At 39.8% G+C, this 22,300-nt stretch overlaps 2 protein-coding genes across 3 annotated transcripts in view; one reads left to right on the forward strand and one right to left on the reverse strand.

The window, feature by feature from the left end:
* arhgap20 (Rho GTPase activating protein 20) overlaps positions 1-22,300 on the reverse strand; it is a 113,694-nt gene that overhangs the window by 52,266 nt on the left and 39,128 nt on the right. The window contains exons 1-2 of one of the 2 annotated variants that reach the window (XM_038302647.1): positions 7,541-7,843; positions 5,401-5,486 (exon numbers count right to left, since the gene is read on the reverse strand). In XM_038302647.1, the coding sequence (XP_038158575.1) occupies positions 5,401-5,486; positions 7,541-7,648 (194 nt within the window). In that variant the 5' untranslated portion in view covers positions 7,649-7,843. Of the gene's footprint in view, positions 1-5,400; positions 5,487-7,540; positions 7,844-22,300 lie in introns of those variants that run through there. The other variant, XM_038302646.1, reaches the window with a different exon arrangement.
* LOC119794893 lies at positions 18,439-22,214 on the forward strand. The gene is made up of 2 exons (XM_038302649.1): positions 18,439-18,666; positions 18,811-22,214. Exon 2 carries the CDS (start codon positions 18,996-18,998, stop codon positions 20,211-20,213), a length of 1,218 nt encoding a protein of 405 aa, XP_038158577.1. The 5' UTR covers positions 18,439-18,666; positions 18,811-18,995; the 3' UTR covers positions 20,214-22,214.

Here is a 22,300-nt window from a genome sequence, read left to right on the forward strand (position 1 = left end):
AGATTTAAATTGCCCTGCAAATTCTTTATTTGTTTGTTTTTCACCTCAGAACCACAGACGTTAATGTACACTTATCGGATTTTATTTGATAGTCTAACAATAAAGTAGTGAATACTTTAAGAAAAATCAAAGTAATAAAAATAAAATTTGCTTAAAAATAAAGATATGGAAACTGGTATAAAACAGATTGCAAAGTCAGAGCTGGGCATTCCTCTTTCTGTTCTAATGCTGTAACTTTCCTTCCAATACATCTGCATTTTATTCCCTACATCATTGGATGAGATTATTCCTTTAGATGATTTCTAGGCTATGAGACCCTTAGAGACCCTTTCAGCACTACCCCCACTGAAGGCAAAGTCAGAGCAAAGGGGGTAGTGCTAAAAAGTGCTAAATCGGATGTAATCAGTTGATTTATTTGGTCATACCTTGAATAAAGTTTAAGCAGCAGGATTAACAATTCAAAGACGATGACATGTTTTTACAATTTCTTGAAAAACTATATAATAATATGCTATAGAGCCATGAGAGTTTTTGAAAGTCATGAATTTTTTTTTTTATAGTATTCCTCTACCAGCTTTGAACATTTGGAGTATGATTGGTTGAATCTAATCTACTCAGGTCTCATTGGATTATTTTCCAGCTGAAAGTTGACCCACTTTGGTCTTTTGCAGCCTTTTCATCCAGGATTGTCCTGCATTAAGATGCCTCCAGCTTCCAATTGACTGTGAAAAGTAATTTCCAGCAGTTTCTCTTCAGCCTTGTGCTGCCACTACCATGGAGAGGATGTTTAAGGTATGATATCACATAAAAAAAAAACATTTTGCATTTTAATTTTGCTGCGCCTCCATTAAGTAAGACTTGTGAAGCTGGAGGTTATAGATTTTTTCCACATGAGCAGGGAGTCTCGACACCTACTCAGTTATAGCTGGCTTCTTGGCAGTTTTAGATTAATCCTCTCCTTGCTCCTTTCACAGAACAGTTGTTTTTCTCAACATTATAAATTATGTGGACAAATTACACGTCTGAAACAAGTAGATCCCAATAAAGCTTGAAGTTAGTGGTTGTTGAGGGCAAAATATGAGGAAAAAAATAAATGTGCAAAGCCCAAAGTGTTTAGGTTTCCTCTCAGATTCTGCATTCTGGTAAAAAAAAAAAAGCAACAACAAATAGCCCATATTCGAAGCTAAACCCTAAATAGCAGCTCTGTTACAGTAGGAATTGTACAGATAGTCTATTCTGTTGCTCTCCCTTCCCTTTTGAAGGGATTTACTCAGATAAAGAGCACATTGGTGATGCAATGATGCTGCAGCCAGTGCCAAGATCTGCTGAAACCACTCATTTATCTATTTTAACTGCGTTTATGTGGCTTTAGGGTTCCATAGCTTTTTCTTTCCAAAGCACGCACAGGGTCGGACAAAACAAACTAATTCATGACAGAGATGACTTGTTTAAAGAAACAGACCAACCATAAACAGGACCTTAACAGACTGACTTTAATGGTCTTCTAAATCCAATAACTCGAGCATCTCTCCAACACACAACTGGACATAAAGGAACACCTAACACACCCCAACAACTTCTAATTCGATGTCAAAGGTTAAGGGTGACAGCTGAGAGTGTCAAGTTCTGGCTCCACATCCACTCTTACGTTACACACTCACAGTCAGGCTCGACTGGGACAGACTAAGTGGCTCTGTCAGGCAGACCATTTGTCTTTCAGTCAATAGAGGTCCTTTCTCAACCTCTCACCATACCTGCCAACAGAATATGTCTCCCCAACTCTGTTCAACAAACAAATCCTGCCCCAAGAGAACCGACCCATTTAACAGAGCTCCCCTCAGCTCTGGGCCGAGCGCTGGAGCTCCAAAACGCATTCATGTTGCAGCAAATCCAGATCTCCAGCTCTGTCTTCGTGCCCGTACAATGTGAGGTACTCGTGGCATTAAATACATTTTTACCATAAAGACTTTCAAACTAGAAGCAAACTGAGAATAAATCTGCTTCTGAAGCTGGCATCAGCAAAAGTTAGTCTCAGTTTAGACAAAAACAAAGTACTTTGTAAATAAACGGTGTTTCCAAAGGGGATTGGAAGGGCTTATTTCCGACCCTGGTAAAGGAAAAGGAAGGGATCTGAGTGATACGGGGGGTGATGAAAAGACTGATAGCTCTGGGAGAAGTTAGCAGCAAGTCAGTGAGAGTTTAAGCAAACTGAGGGAAAACATTAAACTCTTGAGCAAACATCTAAACTCTAAGCCGTAACCTTTATAACTAATATCTGCAAATGAAAGCGTATATCTACTCACCAGAGTTCCAGATTTTTTTAATGTTTGATTTTATCCAAAGCCTCCAGGGCTCAATTTATTCTTCTTTAATCTATGTGCTATCAGCCTCTTAAATCAGCGCTTGGTGTTTTTTGGAAAGAAAAAAAAAATAAAGTGACAAAAACATGAAAGGCTCAAGAATCACTCCAGGGATCCTCACAACAGCAGAATATCTTGGCAAACAGCAGTTGGACAAGTTGAAAGGATAACAGCAAAGACATGTTTTAACATCATTTCAAGCCATTTTTTCTTAAAATAAGTGCCAATGGAACAAGAGAATTTACATTTAAATTAAGAAAACACAATTGCATTGTCTTATTTCAAGTGCATATCATCGAATTATCTTATTTTAAGAGAAAACCAGTCATTCCATTGGCAAATCATCTACTTTACCTACTCAAATTAAATAAATACACTTAATTCAAGACATTTTTACTCATTTTTAGATTGTTTTTGCAGTGTGAAGGCATGTGAAACTACCTAGTTAAAGGGCGGATTATATTTCTGCAACCGTACACATCAAATGTCACTTATGTCTGGAAGCGAATCAGTTTTGTTGGTATGCTTCTGTAATGTTGGTCTGGAATTTCTAGGGAAGCACAGCAGTTTTACCGCCAAAGCGCAAGGGGGAGCCTATTTGAGAACTCGCGAGAACCTCGACAGATGGTCATGAGAAATTCGGTGGGAGTGTACAAGTGGTTGGACTTCCGAACCTCCTCGATCAACCTTTCATTGTGGTTGTCCATTGTTGTTAGTACTCCTCGGTTTTTAAAAATGGCGCACCCGGCACAGAATCGGGAAGGACGACCACACACAGCAGGAAAGGCATACCAAGGACCAATCACAGCTGCTTTTTGTCTGTGCACTTCAGCTGGTGGTCTGCGCTAGTTTGCCACCGCCCGACGCGTAGTCAGGATTTTTTTGAGGTGCTCGACGAAGGTCGCAGAGCCTCTGCGCGGGGGGCCTGGTTGCGCACAGAGACAAATTTGACGGTTGCAACTAGGGGTGGAACGGTTCACAAAATCCACGGTTCGGTTCGGTTCACGGTTTCGTGGTCACGGTTTGGTATATGTTGATTGTTAGCCTGACATGTTGGTCATGTAGCTTTTAGCATAAACAAAACGTGTTGCACAATGCTTGCACACTGTTTTTATCCACAACTTTCTTTCCGCCATCATCGTAGGTCACTCTAAATGCAAAGCGCTCCCATACAGCAGACCTATAAAGTGCTGCTGGCGCGTCTTCCAACTCCTGTTCTTTCCCACTCGCCATACCCACACAATTCTCCACAACAACTGATTTTTTTCTGCTACACCCGGCTACGCTGCTTCGCTTCTTCTTCTTGTTTACTACTGGTGGTAGGCTTTGGTCGCAGTACCGCCACCTTCTGCTCTGGAGTGTAAACTCTTCGCCTATGGGAAAAAGGAGCAGCGCATGAACCGAACGAAACACACACGAATCCAACCGAGACAGTCAAACCGAACGGTTCGGATGGTTTTCATAAACCGTTCCATCCCTAGTTGTAACTATGTGTCAGAAGTATAAATTGGCCTTAACCCGTTGGGGGGGGAAGACATTGGTGAAAAGTTTTTTTTTTTCTTTTAGATTAGTTACACTTTCTAATCTGTTTGAAAGTTCTGTCATACAGGGAAGTAAACATTTATATGCACTAAGGTACTTAGAGCTAACTGGATAGCAGCTTCAGCCATAACACCGTCCGCTCTGTGAAGGACCCACAGATAAACAGCGCTCACCATCAGGGATGCTCCATTTAGCATTTTTTGCATCGCTGATGCAAATAAGCCTCATTCAAGTTTAGGCTTTTTTGACAATGAGGTGTGATAGGTTATGATTAAACACTGCTAAAACTATGACTCTAAGACGGTCAGTTTTTCTTAAAGTAATAATACTTCTCCTTTATTTTAGCAGATGTTACATCTTGCCTGTAGAAAAATATTATTTTTACAGAAAAAATGTCTCTATTGCCTTATTCAAAGTGCTTTAAATCTAATTATCTTATCTAAGGTGAAAATACTCATTTAATTAGCAAGTTGACTTATTTACCTCCGTAATTTAAGGGCAAACAAAGTTATTTTAAGACATATTTACTTCTTTTTGGATCAGCTTTGCAGTGTATGAACAGCTAAATGACACACATGGTCTGAATTAGTGTTGTGGTTTTGCAATGACGCCAATTTGTACACTGCAAAAACTTACCATCGAACCAGGTCTTGTTTGATTTTGGCAAAAAAAAATATTTTTTTTTACTTTTTTTGAGATTGATTCACCAAACAAAAGCAGATTCTGTTTGTGTATCAATCTTCTTTTAAGATAATTCTACTCAAAATGAGAGCAATAATTTGCAAGTAAGACAATTACACTTAGTAATTGCACTTATTTTGAGTAAAATATCCTCCTACTTGCCCCCTTTGCTTAGTATGTTAATCTCAAAACAAATCAAAAAGACTTTTCGACTGCGATTGTAAGACTTGGTTATATGGACAATTTTTGCATCGTAGTTAATCTTTTCCATATTGAAACTAACTGCAAAACCTAACTCAAATTCATTTTGAAATGTAATAAATGCTCTTGTAGCAGCTTTCTCTGCAGCTATCCTGTGATTCTGAAGATATCTGTGACCATCTGCACTGCAAAAATTGAATTTGAAGTAAGTTAATGTTTCTAAAATTGGTTTTAAGGGGGGTAGTAACATAATCTGCAAATTGAATAAGAGGGTTTACATTTAAAAAAGGAAAAACAGCTTAATTATTCTATTTCAAGTGTATAATATCTAATTGTCTAGTTGTAAGGGAAAAAATGCTCATTCCATTGGAAGATCATCTTATTTTCCATCCCAAACTGAGGGGAATTACGCTTCTTTTAAAATTGGTTGACTTAATTTAGATCAGTCTTTGCCGTGCGATACAGGTAAACTGGGACACATTTTTATATCAGGAAAACACCAATTCAGCAAGCTCACAGTGAGCTTGGGCACCAGGAGCTGAGTTTCTGATGCCGTTCAGTTAAATAGGCATGAGGAGTACAGAAGGGAATTATGGGTAGCGGTGCATGCAGGTACCTGGAAGCGCTTCTTGATCTTGTAAGTGCTTTGCTGATGACCAGGGAGGGAGCCGACTGTCTCCTCTGGGCCAGGGTCTTCATCTTCTGAGTGGGCCGAGGGAAAGAGAAACACAAAACATGAGTCACAGCAGCACACACACAAAGGGAAGGTTGTGTCAGTGTTTATGGTTACATTCGATGACGGGTAGCAGTAATGTTTATCAGGAGCGGGGGGGCAGAAAGTCCACAGTCAGCACTCTGTGAGGCTGTCTGATAGCTGTTGCAGGAAGTTAAGGATTTAAGAGAAAGGGGAGGATTGTGACTGACAGAAAATGAGAAGTAACAGCAGTAGGGAAGGAAAGGAGGAAACGAGACAGACTTAAAACATGAAGGTCAGAGGGAGTGAGGCAGTGAAATGCATCATCTGAGAGTATGGCACAATGTTTAAGATTCCTGGGTCCTCCCTGAGAGGAGCATATAACAAAAACTAAATAACAGCCATGCTACTGATCTTCTCAAACCTGTACTTCAAGTAAAGGTAGAATCAAAGGATTTTTTTTTATTTATTTTTATTTTCAACATTTCTAACAGAGTAACTAAAAGGAAAAATGAGTCCAGAGTTCATTCAACCCATGACTTATTCATAGAAGTCCAACAAAAAACACTCCAACGATGAGCATCATGGGACCAGAAAACCAAGCGCCTAAAGGGATGAATGCTTTTATAAAACAAGCCAGAAGTAAACAACTCTCAGACCTTCATCTCACATTTAGACTCTGTTCTGTGGCGGTTTCTGAGTAGTTTTGATGCAAAAAACTCTTCAAAATTGAGTTCTTTCAATCAGCTTATGCCCAGACCTCTACTTATTACTGCCTATTCCATAATCTCTACACTGGACCCTTTCTGCAGAAATCTAAACGGAACTCCCAGAGATGACAAATGACTGGGAGGATGTTCGCTGTGCTATCAAGGACACGCTCCACAGTGCACTCTGGGCACGGAGGACGCTCATGAATAGTTGAGTATAAAGAGGAAGTCTGCCCTTTAGAAGCAACCTGGAATAACATTGATTCAGTCAAAACCTGATGCAACACAAAATATTCTGAGGCAAAGAACACACCGGAAAACATGTTTTTGATATTTTTTGGTTTTGCTATTAGGCAAGTTTTTAGGGTTTATTTTCCAGAAGTGAAACAGAAATAAGAAAGTAGAAAACACATGGAATAAATAAGAAATGTAGTTTCCTTTTTTCATATGAAGTAATGCAAAGGGTATGCAAAAATAAAATCTTATGTTTAAAACCAGGATTCAATGTTCTGGTTAGGGAAGATAAAATTATTATTTTTCTTGTAATTATACATACAGGATACCTACAACCCAAGTTTATTTAAAACAACAATTAAGTATTGAAATGTTCACATTTTAAATGATATTTCCCAAATTTGGGTGAGTTTTGTTTAATATCACACAAACTGTGGAGCTTTTTGCTTTTCAATCAATTAAGGTGCAGTGACAGCTTATAAACACACCAGCGAGGGGGGGGGCGCTGTTTACAACAAGTTCTCAAAGCGATTTCTGCAGAATCTGAGGCAGATATTGTTTTGTTTTTATCTTCATTGTTGAATCTGTGGTAAGATATGTACAGGGGAATAGAGCCGCAATTAAATATTATGTTTTTCTTTTAAATTATTAATAGATAGCTATCATTTTTAAACAAACAATGATTTTCCTTATGAGTCTTGAGGGTTTTTTTTATCTAAACATTTTAGTCAACAATAAAATGCAATTAGATATTTTCAAATATTAACAAAATAATTTAAGTTTACATAAGCCGCTAGAATTTCTCTTTTATTTGACACCTAAAAGCTCTCCAAACCTAGTATGACATCAGTTTTAACAATAAAAGCTCTTCCCTTCAGCATATTTTTTCCCCAATAAATAGTTTAGAAATGCAAATATAAATAAAAATTTTAGAAACTATTTTATATATTTAAAAAAAAACTACATATGAATTTTGATGATGAAATATGGAGATTTGTTTTCATAGATCTAAAGGTTTCTCCTCTGGCTGCTAAATGAGAGCTGAGCGCATCAGGGCGCAAATGGCACAATGCGCAAACAGGCGCGCACAGCGGAAAATGACTCCAAACCTCTTTTACCTTTTTGTTTTCGGGCACCGCTTTGCTGTCCCCCGTCAGAGAGTCGGACCTGTTCTGCCCCATGCTCCCCTGTTGTGGTGACATGCTTTCCATCAAGGCTGGGTACATCCACGGAGCCGAGCGCACCGGCGGTAAATTCCCATCATACGAAAGCGTAAAGTCCGAGGTTTATCCGGCGCACAGGACAGAAGGAAGAGGATCCATCACAAGAAGAAGGTGATCCGACTAAAAGGAGCCACTGAGGGGGGATCCTGGCTCAGCCTGAGCGCTGTTCGGTCTGAGCGCTCCTCAGCTGCCCTCCTCACTTCACTCCACTGGTTGGGGAGGAAGAGCGCATCCGGTTTGAAACTTTCACATTAAAAGTGCGGATGAACGTTTGTTTCACTATTTGTTAGGTTTGTTTCTAAAAACAATAATATTTTAAAATGACGAGAAAAAGCAAAACAGCTAGTTATGCCCTGATCCCATAAAACTAACTGAGCAGCAGATATTTATGTCAAAGCAATGGAAAATCAAAAATATTTAATCAAAACATATTGAAATTTTAGTCTAACTTCATTGCACTATTATTGCACTGTTAATCTAAAAGGAAATAAATAAATGATGTAACCCATTTTTTGCAGACAGTCTATGTTACAGCTGATCTAGAGAAGCCTCTGACTGAAAAAACATTTTTCATACTAAGGAAAAGTACGGAAGCCCAGAGCGGCCCTGTCTGTCTGATACTTTTTAGTGGTGATTTTCAAGAGAAAAGGAGTTAATTTTCTCATTATCTAAATATAACAAAAGCTGTTTTCTTGTCCTAATGATTGGTGTTAAAACGGATTACATCCTTCAAAACCACAACAGCGGGAGATAATTTATCAGTATAAGTCATGGGAGCCTATGAGTAATTTTGTAAATAATCACGTGTTTAACATTTATGTAACGAGACGATGGCTTGGTGAGTTGCTTCCACTTCTGATTCATAAGCAGTTAGACCTATGCTTCCAGCAGGCTCAAACTGGTAGTCTGTGATACCGGGCATTTGCCCGGTGGGCCGGTACCAATGTCAGCGTATGAGGACCGGCCCTCCTTAAATCATACATGCCCCAACACTTACTCTCCAGACAATGCACCTACCTGTGACAGTAAATAGCTCAAGGAGCTCAAGAAGTAATACAATGTTAACTACCTAAATGATGCATGCAATATATATAGCCCTTCCTTGTCATGCACATCCTTGTGACGGTTGGCATATGGTGTAATTTTCTATTTCTTTAAACTGTAAAATCCTTGCAACAAACTAAATTATAATAAAACTAAAATTCGTTTTTTAAACCAAACTACAATGTTCCTCTTATATTTGGCGAATTTATGTTAGAGTATTTTGCAAAAATATGTTGCAGCGCATGATGGGGTTTTCCTAGCCTAGTAAACTAGCCCCACCTGCCAGCGGCCAAAATCATTTTTGCCTGCTAGTTTGGTTTAGCCTCGATCAACGCGCCAGGCCCTAGAACTGGCTGGCCAATCACAACGCAGAGATGTGGTTTTGAGGGCGGGATGACAAAGCTGCGCAACACTGGAGAAAGCACAACAAGGAAGATGGCAACAACTATTGAACAGTTCTCGTTTGATTCAGCTTTGGAATCAGTTTTGGAAGGATTAGACTTGGGGATTTCGTTGAAACGCATGCTGGAAGAGGCTCTATGCTCATTCATTTTTAAGAAGGACGTATATTCGCCGTTTTACCGACAGGCTCTTTGTTTACATTCCCCACTAGCTTTCAGTCACGCTAACTACGTCACAGTCAGTTGCGCTCATTGGTCAGATCGTTGGCCAATAGGCACAGACATGGTTTTAAAAACAACGGGTTGTTCTCATCAACAATATTCTGATGTCTCATTCATCGGGGCCAGAATAAATTACACATTTATTTTCACATTTAGTCTGGTTTATCAGGCTAGTGTTTTGCATCTAAAGGCTCATGTTTCCCTCCTTACGTGCATTGTTGCCAGGTTGGGATGTTTCCCTATCTGGCAGTTTAGGATGGCCGTCTATGAGTAAAAAAAAATTTTCTTTAGATTTATGGCCTAAGAGATAAATAGGCCGAAAATTGTTCCCAGTCCGAGTCTGGCCTCCGGTGCCTTAGTGCTTGGTGTTTTCTGAATAGACCTCATGCTATAACAGGTATAAGATGCATTAACCCCTAAAATGAGTCCAGATTAAAGATTTTCATTAAAACACACACATCCAGATTTTCTTCTACTGTATTCCATGCAAACCAATCATCCATTATGGCCTGACAATGAATAAAAAGAAAAAGGAAACTAAAACACTTATTATTTTTCACACACAGTACCTCGAACTGCAAAACTATGGGTGACTGTTTTCACACCATGCCACAAAGCAGCTCAGTAGCTCTCTGTGCTCAGCTTCTTGTTCTTCTTTGTCGCACTCAATGACTGCAGATGACAGGACTCTGTCTGATCTTGGAAGTCAGACGTATACAGAGTAAAAAAGAATGGAGAGAGTACCGGCCCTGTGGTTCTCCTGTGCTGCTGTCTACTTGATTAGACAGCTGACCCTTCTTTCTAATAAGCTGTGGTCTGTTTGTCAGGTAGTCTTAGATCCAGGTAATAGCTGATGCCTTTACCTGACTCTGCTTGAGATGCAATCAGACTAAGTCAAGCTGAATTGTGTTAAATGCACTGAAGAAATCAGAGAACATTATCCTCACATGTGCTGTCTTCCTTGTCTAAATAGCATTGGGTCTGTTGAAGCAGGTGGATGTTGGCATCTTCATCTCCAAGTCCAGTGATAAGCAAACTTGATAGCTGCTTGTTTGTTTGCTGAGGTGAACCAACAGAACTCTGTAGAACTTTCATGATGTGGGATGACTGTTTTTAGTTCATAATTAAAATTAATAGAGGTTTACTATAAGTTTGCATGTAAAAAATGGTAATAAAATACATATATTACAAACAAATACTTGATTTGAATTCTAACTGTTTGTAATTTAATTAGTGGAGTTTTGAGGGGTTTTTTTCGCTATGGAAAACATTTTTGAGAAAGTCTCACTCAGTAAAAAAAAAAAACTATAATTATATTTCCTAGAATATCCATTGCTTTCATAAATGGGATTGTCTATTAAAATGTAACAAAAATGTATTGGACAAATTGTGAGCTTTTATTTTGAAAAAAGCAGATCTAATCTGAGTAACTTGACAGAGGATAACTGTGTACAGTCAGTGCTGTATAGAGTTTCCTCAACACTACATGGCAGTGTGGTCCAGTCCAGGTGTAAGAATGCACTGCCTTAGCCAAGAATAACAGGACTGATGAGGAGGAATGTTGCCAGTAGATTTTTTTGTTGTTGTTGCTTTTTCCACATCGTATGACGCACTATTTGATTTACAGATGCTGCTACAGTAAAACTCACTGTAAGAAACATGCCTGGCAGCAGAGGATTCAATCAGATTTCTGAGGGAAATCTGAGAATGCAGAGTTGTAGGTTTTTGGTTTAGATAACTGTTTCACTTCACTACAGTAAGGAAACTGGGGATGACTGCATTAACATCATTATTTCCATAAAGCTCAGTCAGGTGTAGAATAGCAAGGGAATAACTAAAACAACACATGCTTTCTCTTATGTTTAACACTTAAAAATATAGATTAACCAAAGTAAAACGCATTGATTAGTTACTTCATTGAAACTGAGACTGTACTAAAATTAGTAACAGTATTTATTAATGTGTTTTTAAATGGGGTTTTAAGTTTTAAAGATCAGTATAATGTAAAACCACTATCTCTTGCTCACAAATACAAAGGTATGCTCCTATTGTTTTAGCTTATCTATGCTCTCTAAAGTGGTGTGCTTAAGATGAAAAGAGCATTGATGCTATCTTATCAAAAACCACCTCCTTTGATCCTCTTTCATCCTTCAGCAAGGTGCTGCAGATGACAGTAGGAGACCACCTGTTTCTGTTCAGATTTTAAACTTTCACTATGTGAGGATAATAACAGAGACACACATTCCTCTGTGACAGATGCTGTCCTGTATTCCAGCAGTGACTGCAAACAGGTCTGATTTGTTACCAAATTTGACTGCAACCCACTTTTTCCAGGAAGTAACTGTGGTGTCTGATCTTTATAGAGATCCAGAGGAAAAAAAGCAGGGCTAAATTCAGGGTGTGTCCGAAATGTGGTTGGAAAACGTCACTGGCTGACCAGAACCGACTCTGTGCTGCACTGTGTTGTTCCTACCTCTTAAATGTTCCACTTTGTAAGTGGCTGGGTAACAGCAATAAAAAAAAATGGGACTGTTTCTTTCTGTTCCCATGGCAAACTAACACAACTTCTGATGATAAGTTGAAACGCATTTAATTTATCTCCTGAAGCCTGAAGTGGGTTACATGTCTTACTGTCACACTGAAGCCAAAGACTCTCCTCATACCTGAATCCAGATTGGTCAAGTCGTTTAAGGACAGGGAGAAACTGGAGGCCGAGTCATTTGAGGGGAGATGAGAATATACACACGTTCTAAACGTGAAGTTTTGAACTGACTCAGATTTGATACAGTCAATTCCAGATGGAGAAAATAAGCTGGAGGCGTTCCAAGATCCATACATGAGGGGTTTATCCTTATCTGCACAGAGAATGGATGTACGGTTTGTACTTTGCACTGTAAACACTGACACACATTTACAATACGGCTGCGTATTTACATAAAAGGCATGCATGAAAACAAACACGCTCATTTACAGAGAGGAGGAGGTGAAGCCGCAAGAGTGTGATGAGAGCTTGTGGAGTCAGGAATGGACACATGATGAATGGACTGAGGGGGAAGGACATACGACGGAGGTGTTTAAGTCAGACAGGGAGTTGCTGCGACCCAAAATGGTTCAGACGCCTCCTCCAGCCCAACTCCCGCCACCAACCACCGCTGTTCCTTTAAGAAGGCAGACTGCCATGATTCCTGCCAAAAATACAGCCCTGCTGTTTCCTTTAGCTTTTTCTGAAAAAAATATAATCATTTAGAGTATTCTGGTGAACGAATGTTTGAGGAATGGCTATGACAATTATAAGAGATCACATCTGGAGGGAATGATTGTTTTCTTCTTTAGCATTTTTTTAAACTTCAGGGTTGCGTAAAACTCCAGTCCAGTCACTGTGAGTAGATTAAACAGACTCAGATGAAAATGACTAACTTGATTTTATCTGAGATGTGTCTTTTCTTACAGGGGCCACGTCACGTACTAAAAACAAATGCATTTCTAGGGTTGGCCGCCTCTTCAGCTGGATTGGATCTGACCAAAACATTTGCTGGATACACCCAAACCTAGCTTTGTGCTCCCTGAGCTTTAGTACCTCACGCAAGCTGTCCAGCTACCTTTAATGCTTTACATTCAAGTGAACCAGTTGGACCACATCACTATGTCACAATTATGCTTCAGGTCTTTCTTATCCTTAGAGTTCATAGAGGTTACTGGTCTGTGAAAACCTCTTGAGGCAGTTTCTAAGATTAAGGGAGGTAACTCTGACCCCAATTAAGGGACCTTTCAACTGATCACGTAGCTTGGAGAACACTTTGGATAAAAAAAATCTAAAGAATGATCCAAAAGGTGCAACAGAGGATGAAAACATTAGCAGATGCATAAGCATTTTGAGTAATACTAAATGAAATATCTTTATTCACTCTTACTTTTGCAGGTTTGTTTACCCTGTCAGTATTCCTTCAAACAACCTGTGCTTGAATGTAATAATATATTTCTCTCATTCACAAAACATAGATGAAAAAAATTATACTGAAAAATCAAAACTGTTCAACATAACAACAATTTAAAGGTGCATAGTCAGATTGTATGTCTGTACAAAAAAAGACCAAAAAACATTTAATCAGGATGAAATATAGCTTTATACACCAAGCATCCGCCCTGAAAGTTTAGATAATTTTTTTGCCTTAATAGAATTAAAGTGATGATCAGACATGAACAGATGTGGCGCCCTCAGCAGTATCATTTTTGCAACGACTGGCAGTACAGCGATAGCTCTGCATGTTCAGAGGCCAACCCATACTAGTTAAATACACCGATCTACTGCAGCTCCTACATTCCTAACAAACGCAAAATCACAGCATCAAGTTAAGAACCAATCAGTCTACCTATTTATTCATAATGTCCTTTCCACTTAGTGCAGATTAAGAACAGCATTTCTGTTACTGGTATCACCATTAACAAGGAAGGATACTTATGCATTGATCAACTCCATCTTAAAGGCACACTATGCAACATTTTCCAGTTAATTAATGTGTTCCATAACGTTTTGGATGATTAAATGAGTCATTTCAGGTCGAACAAAGGTTTTCTCGGAAAGGGGAAATACCGTACTTGCAATTCCAGGAGCCCTCGGCCCGCACCCACAGGCTCAGAAGTCTCGTGCATCGCGAGAGTCGGTCTTGCTTTCCGGCGAGAACTGCTACACGCCCCCAGTGAAAGGCATGCTCGTTGCTAGCGCAGTGGCGATATTTGTGCAGTTGTAAATGTATGAAAACATGCTAAATTTTCAAACTTGAAAATTGAAGCAAAATAGTCACTTACCTCAGTAGACATGGTGATTCGTTGCGTTCGCCTGTCTGCTAAGCTCAAATCAACCGCGCCTGGCTTGACGGAAAAACCAGGAGAACAGCTGAGCATATTTACGACAGTGCACTTTTACTTTCGCCCTCTGGGGGGAGCCTCGCTGGAAAATCAACACCGGTTGCATAGTATACCTTTAATGCGTCATTTGCTTCAGTAAACAATGAATTCAGAGCATTGTTTGAGTCTTATCCCACTTGGAATAATTTTTTTGTGTTTAATTGCATTGCATTTTGCACTCTTATTAAAAAGTTTGGGGGGGTTTTTTCCCCAGCGTTTTTATTGTTATTACACTGCCGCAAGTACAGTAACAGCAAGTCAGAGCAACGAAATTCACTCTCTGCATTTAACCCGCCCCTTTGGGGAGCAGTGGGCTGCCATTTGCTGCACCAGTGGAGCAGTGTGGGGTTAAGGGTCTTTGCTCAGAGACCCAGAGTTGCAGTCTGTGGGAGTGGGTTCCAAACTTACAACCTCAGAATTCACTGCTCTATCCCCTTTCCACTAGACTCCCCAACAAGTTCAAGTGCATTCATTAAAAAAATGTTCATTAAAAAAATGAGCAAAATCACAAAAATAACAGAATACACCAGATGGTCTTGGTAATCTTTTAGAAAAGCTTTGTAGGTAGAAATAAAAAAAAATAATTTATATGATAATCTTTGAAAAACAGCTTTCCATTCAACGTGCATGTTCTGTGAGGAAAACAGGACCCTTTCTAAAAAGTTATACATTTAAAAATAAAGTAATTGATTACAAAAAGAATTGCATACTACATTTAAAATAGAAACTATAGTAGCATCATGTAGGGGGGAGCCAGATAAAAGGTGATCTGATTCAGTAAACCTTTTATAATTGGCTGTTTTTTTTGTAAAGTTTGCTTAAGAATTAGGGTTTAATTTGTAAAGTTAACTTCATTTGCTCTTCTCCTTCTCCTTAAGGCTTCTCAGATGTCCAGTAGCAGAATTAACATGTCTGCTGTAAACTCTGCTGCCTAAATATATAGTTTCTCCTAATCGTTTTGCTGACTTTCTCTAAGTATTGCAAAACACCAATTCTTGTGGTGGATTGAACCCTCAGGAGTATTTTCAAGTTGCATAACAGTTTACTGTACCTCTCCTTTACAGGGATCGTTGTTTATAAAACCAAGGAAGATCATTTTTGTGTGAATGTAATACCTTTGGTGTTTTAACAAAATGACCAAAACACACATGAAGAACCATTTAAACCTTCAGCACGATGCTAAATAAACCATCATGAAGTAATTATGTGGTTAAAACCACCAAAACTGTCCACCTTAAACTACTCTGGAGTATAATGTTACATTAATAGGCCTCTTTAAAGAAGAATTTGAGCTGAGCCTGGTTTTCACGACCACCGTTTCTGGGTCCATCATCTGTTTACTCCTCAGGGATTTACGAATCTACTCTTTAAAGCCACCAGGACAAACATGAGGGTTAGTTACAGAGAATTGGATGGCAGGAATCCCAGCACCGGCTTCGGCCACAGCCAGCGTGTCTCTGTCTCTCTCACTTTGTCTAAATATTGTGGCGTGGGCTGGATGAGGCGTATCGGGCCTTGGAGACGTCGTGGAGGAGACAGACGGAGGGACTCCTGTTGAAGCAGACTGAGACACAGCCTGCAGTGAGAGGGAGTGACTCAGGTGGAGGAGAGACAAGGACGGCCTCCAAACAATGGAGACTGGAAATTGTGGGTTAACTGGCGACCGCTTCAAACCAAAGCTAAAGCGGGATCACTAATTCAGGGCTAACAATAAACCCTTTAAAGTAAACAGGATGGATTCTAGTTAATTTTATCACATTAAAATCACATTAACGTAGAAAATGTCCTACTTTGTGTCCTTTCTGTCTTGGGGAAAGCTTTTCTGGAATATCTAAATAGTTTAGAATCAGACACATTACTTTTTTTCGTAATAATGGAGCTTTATTCTCTTTGGTGTACATGAGCTGGCAATGCCTTGCTTTTTCCAGAGCACCTGTTTGTGTCCAGCTGAGTTTCCATTAAAGCAAACCCTTCACCAACTTTGCTTCTGCAAGGATCTTTAAAACCATTCTAATCCCAGTGTCCATCCCATGTCAAATCGCATACTAGATTATCTATACTGAAATTAACACCAAAATACCAATATCATCTTATTTAGCATTTAAATAAGAGCCTATGACATTTTAAATATTTTCTTTGTATTTTTCTCTTTGGTTTTTCCAATGATGTGGTCTATCTCAACACTCATTCCATTATCAAAGGACAGCTGGCACCTTTCTTTGTGTCGAATAGTCACATTGAAAGCAACCACCTTACTGAGACCTTTGTATGCTGCAGAACATCAACCCTCAGAATTTTTTAGACCAATGTTAAGCTCTATAACATGGGCGGATTAGAAAGCGATCTAAGCTTGAGCTGCTGATTTTGTTGTACAACACTTTCTTAAGCTTATGGCTTTTTCTGGAAGCAGGTTTGTTGTCATAGATGTCCCATTCATCAAACGATCAGCTGAGACCATTAACAGGGCTTTTAAAGTGTAAATGTTTTAAAATAGGAAAGGTCAACAACACAGAAGTCAGTGATGGGTGAGAACAAACCAAAGCAGTGACTCTGAGCTCACATTCATTCTGATTGAAGACTTCCTCATTTAAAGAAACACCTCAACTCTAGAGGGTTCAGTTGTGGAGGTTTGTATTTATGACTTATAAAGGTTTCACAGTCAGCACGATGGTTACCAAATACCAAAAAGTTTTCACTTTTTACAACATGCTAAAAACTAGGTAACGCCTGGGACCTTCCAGCCTTACTGGCTCTGTGGATCTCGGTCTTAGCTGGTATAAAGCAGTTGTGAACAGGGGAGTCTCAATGGTATTAAGATCCAAATGTAAATCCAAGTGTAACATATTGTATTAAAAATTGTTATAACACTTTAGGCACAGCCCAAAAGTGGGCTGAATAGCTGACTTATGTTCAGCATACTAATTAAAGCAAGCGCATGTTAGCACATATTTAATTCTGTTTAATGACTGCATTTATGAAGTTAGACAACAAATATTTGATCAATTATTTAATGAAATATTGAGGGGAGGTTTAGCCTCCCTAATATTTATTGAGAAATCACCTCTGGCCCATAATTTCGGAAGTCCTTAGTTCATCAGTCTAAAAACATGTTAGATCATCTTTGATTTATCCAGTATAGGACCAATCAGCAGAGGGGTAGTGACTACTTACATTTTCTCATTTAGAATTATATAAGTAACTTTTTTGACAAAAATCTACTATTAGGAGTAGCTAAACTGCAATATTTTTACTTGAGTAATGTCTTAATAAAATGTTGCTAGTTTCGGTTGAGTAAAAGGTTTGACTAGCCCATCCATTGCGATTAACTCCACTGAATGATTAAAGGAATAGTACACCCAAAACATGATTAGCCTTCATTTTCTACTCACCCCCATGCTGAACAACACTCTGGAGTACTTTTTTGATATCTTAAATGCATCTGGAGATCTGGGAGGCTTCTTGCTGTCTGCTGACATTCAAATAATGGAGGTCTATGGTGCCCGAGGCAGAAAGGTCCATAAAAGTCCACAAAAAACGTGTCAATATTCCTCCATACTGCTCGTCCAATGTATTCCAAGTGTCCTGAATGGGTAGCATCCAGAATTTACTCGAAACGAAGTCATTTAGAATGTTTTTAGAGCATAAACAGTAGTGTTTAGGATTTCCTGAAAGCGCGCGCCGGCGCGTTCATGACGCTACGGAAGCCGGCAGACCAAACCAGATGAAAGTGCGCATTCAGCGTCTGCTCTGCCGATAATGCAAGCGTAGAAGAAGAAATGTGCTGTTTACCTGTGCAAATAAAGAAACAATGAAAGAAAAATGTCTGAGGACTTCAGTGTTGAGGAAGAGCATGAGTTCTTTGCCGAGCTGAATGCGCACTTTCATCTGGTTTGGTCTGCCGCGGTTTCCGTAGCGTCGTGAACTCACCAGCGCGCTTTCAGGAAATCCTATACACTACTGTTTATGCTCTAAAAACATTCTAAATTACTTCGTTTCGAGTAAATTCTGGATGCTACCCACTCAGGACACTTGGAATACATTGGACGAGCAGTATGGAGGAATATTGACACGTTTTTTGTGGACTTTTATGGACCTTTCTGCCTCGGGCACCATAGACCTCCATTATTTGAATGTCAGCAGACAGCAAGAAGCCTCCCAGATCTCCAGATGCATTTGAGATATCAAAAAAGTACTCCAGAGTGTTGTTCAGCATGGGTGTAATGGAACTTGTTTAACTTAATGTTATTCAATGTTTAGTTCATTTACTGAGGCCACCTAGTGGCAAATGTTATAATTGTGTGTATTGCTAGTTCACAAACGCCATCTTGTGGTCACTTTTATTACTACAACTTGTTTACCAGAAAGGAAGAAAGCCTGTTCATCCATCTGCTCTGAAAGAAGCAGTTTTTGTTGTGTTTTCTTTAATCTAAGTGCAAAACGGCATCGTCTGTAAGTACTGTTCTAATTTGCCTGTCATATTAATCATAATTCATAACCTGTTGACATGTTTTATGTGAAGATAGACATTTTTACTTGTATTAGCCCAATGTTAGCTTAGCTGGCATTAATTTTCTGTATCTTTGTGTGTTACAGTTTTACACGATTCTCATTAAATCCTGCTAAAGAACCTAATGCAGTGCTTCTTGGTGGACGAATGGGAAAGTGTTTAGCTACCTGTATAGCTGAGTTACTGCTGAAGGCCACAGTGCTTAGCGAGGCCAGGATAGTAAAAAGACGTCCCATGCAGAAGAGACAAAGAAAAAGACAACGTCTGAGCCATGGACAACAAAGGTAATGAACAGAAGGCAAGTGATGTGCTATCAAATAAGGACATGGATATAGATACAGTGTACCACGTCCGTTCTGTAGCCTCACGGTCATCTACATGCTCCTCTGTCAGTTTGGCTGCAGCTAAAGCAAGAGCTAAGGCTGAAGCAGCTAAAGCTAAACTGGAGTTTCATGAAAAAGAGACACATATTCAGATTGAGAAGGCAAAACTTGAAGCATCACTGCGTGCACTCACTCTCCAAAGGGAACTTACAGCTGCTAATGCTGAAGCAAAAGTATTTGAGGCAGTAGCAGCAGACATAGAGGAAGGAAAATACAGCGAGACATCTGAGCGCAGTCCTGTAGCCAAACAAACACTGAAAAGGACAGAAGACTATGTAAAAGAGCAGTCATCTTACTTCAGTCAGTACAACTACAAGGATCAGGGGGCTCACTCACACCCACCTAACACTATACCCAATGCTGTTAACATGCAACAATATACAGTACCTGTGCCTGCTGCTGTAACCACGCAACAATATGCAGCCTCAGATGAATTTAAGTCTCTTCCCATTCATCAGCCAGACATGACAGGAGGACACATTAAACAATCCCCCAACTTCAACTCTTACCACAGAGGTGACTCAATGCACAATGTTAATGTGAAAACTGATGTTCCTACCTTTAACGTAAATTCAGGAAATCCCACATTTGATCTGGCAAGGTTTTTAGCACGCAGCCAAGTCATAACATCTGGTCTGGTCAAATTTGATGATACTGCAGAACATTATCAAGCATGGCGAGCTTCATTCATCAGTGCTATAGAACCACTAGGGCTGACACCTAGTGAAGAAGTTGATCTGATGGTGAAGTGGCTTGGCAAGGAGTCAAGTGAGCATGCGGCCAGAATAAGAGCAGTTAATATTAACCAGCCTATGGATGGACTAAAATCAATATGGGCAAGACTGGACAAAATATATGGCTCACCAGAGGCGATTGAAAATGCTCTTTTCTCAAGACTTGAAGCTTTTCCCAAAATCCATTCTAGAGATAACCGCAAACTTCAAGAGCTAGCAGATCTTCTACAAGAGCTCCAAATTGCAAAGCAAAGTGACAAGTTGTGTGGTTTAACCTATTTGGACACGGCTAGAGGTGTCCAGCCAATTGTAGAGAAGCTCCCCTACCCTCTACAGGAACGCTGGATGTCACAAGGTTCTAGATTTAAATGAGAATACAACGTGTCTTTTCCACCATTCTCCTTCTTCAAAGAATTTGTGTGCTCAGAAGCTGAAGTAAGGAATGATCCAAGTTTTAAGACTCTCTCACTCACGTGTGCTCCTCAGAGAAAGGAAAAATGTGCACCAGTCAGATACCCAGTTGCTGTCAATAAAACAAATGTCACACAAGATCATATAAGCACTCCTGTCAAATTAACAGAGAAAATCCCTGTTAACCCAGAAAAACAATGCCCTATCCATAATAAACCACACCCATTGAGTAAGTGCAGAGGATTTGTGAAAATGACTCTTGATGAACGCAAAAAACTTCTCAAAGAACACATGATCTGCTATCGCTGCTGTGCTTCTACAAGTCATATGGCAAAAAACTGTCAAGCTCCAATCAAATGTTTGGAATGTGCAAGTGACAAACATGTTAGTGCCATGCATTTCAGTGGAACAAGCGCTGTTCAGTCCTTAAGTCAGCCCCCACCGTGTGCAGAGGACGGCGGGGAGGAAGAGACGAGACAGGAAATAAGCTCGAACTGCACTAAAGTCTGTGGTATAGGACAAAGTAATAAATCATGTTCCAAGATTATTCTGGTTAACGTGTATCCCTCAGGTCAGCAGCATAGGAGTATGAGGATGTATGCAGTTCTGGATGACCAGAGTAATCTCTCCCTGGCCAGAAGTGAGTTTTTTGACAAGTTTGACATACACGGCACTGAGGCTCCTTACAGCATCACAACGTGTATGGGCGCAACACAAGCATATGGAAGAAGAGCCCATGGTTATGTCATAGAGTCTCTAGACAAAGAAACATGTCTGCAGCTTCCCACATTGATTGAATGTGACAATCTCCCTAACAACAGGAAAGAAATCCCGACACCGGAAGTGGCCCATCACCACGACCACCTAAACAAAATAGCCTCAGAAATCCCTCCTCTCGACCCCAATGCTGAGATTCTCCTGCTGATAGGAAGAGACCTGTTGAGAGTGCACAAAGTACGAAAACAGATAAACGGACTGAATAATGAACCATTTGCACAGAAACTAGATCTCGGCTGGGTGGTAGTCGGTGATGTCTGTGTCAATGGAATGCATGGGCCTCCAACAGTGAGCAGCATGAAGACATACATATCTGACAGTGGCAGACCTTCTACATTTTCAGAATGTGAGAACAAAATCAAAGTAAGAGACTTGTACACAGAAACATCAGACACACTTTCAGTGTTTTCAAGAACAATTCATGATCACCAGTTAGCTCCCTCTATTGAAGACAAACGCTTCTTGAAAATAATGGAAAAAGGCTTTCTCCAAGATGATTCAAATAGCTGGGTTGCCCCTCTCCCATTCCGGCACCCTCGTCGCAAGCTACCTAATAACAGAGAATATGCGGAGAAACGTTTTGCCTCTCTGGAACGCAATCTTCAGAAAAAACCTGAAATGAAAAGGCACTTTTTTGAGTTTATGCAAAGGCTGTTTAACAATCATCACGCTGAGCTTGCCCCACCACTTGAAAAAGAAAAGGAAAGGTGGTACTTACCCATTTTTGGAGTTTATCATCCTCAAAAGCCCAACCAAATACGTGTCGTATTTGATTCATCTGCACAGTTTGACGGCGTCTCACTGAATGATGTTTTGCTGCAGGGTCCAGACCTAAATAACAGTCTACTTGGAGTTCTGATGAGATTCAGAATGGGTCCAATCGGAGTTTTAGCAGATATAGAGCAGATGTTCCACTGCTTTGTTGTTCAAGAAGAGTGCAGAGACATGCTCAGGTTTTTGTGGTACCGCGACAATCAGCCAGGAAACGAAGTGGTTGAGTACCGAATGAGAGTTCACATATTTGGGAACAGTCCATCACCTGCAATTGCCATTTATGGCCTACGGAGGGCAGCAAAGGAAATGGAGCAAGTCTATGGCAGCAAAACAACAGAGTTAGTGGAGAAACATTTTTACATGGATGACGCACTGCTGTCTTTCACATTAGAAGCTGAGGCCATAAAGACAGCAGAGCAGCTTCAAGAAATGTTATCCGTTTCCAACCTGCGACTACACAAGGTAGCATCAAACAGTGTCAAAGTTATCAACCACTT

The sequence above is a fragment of the Cyprinodon tularosa genome, unplaced genomic scaffold (assembly GCF_016077235.1).
Source record: "Cyprinodon tularosa strain WSP-4 unplaced genomic scaffold, ASM1607723v1 ctg497, whole genome shotgun sequence".
Classification (NCBI taxonomy): domain Eukaryota; kingdom Metazoa; phylum Chordata; class Actinopteri; order Cyprinodontiformes; family Cyprinodontidae; genus Cyprinodon; species Cyprinodon tularosa.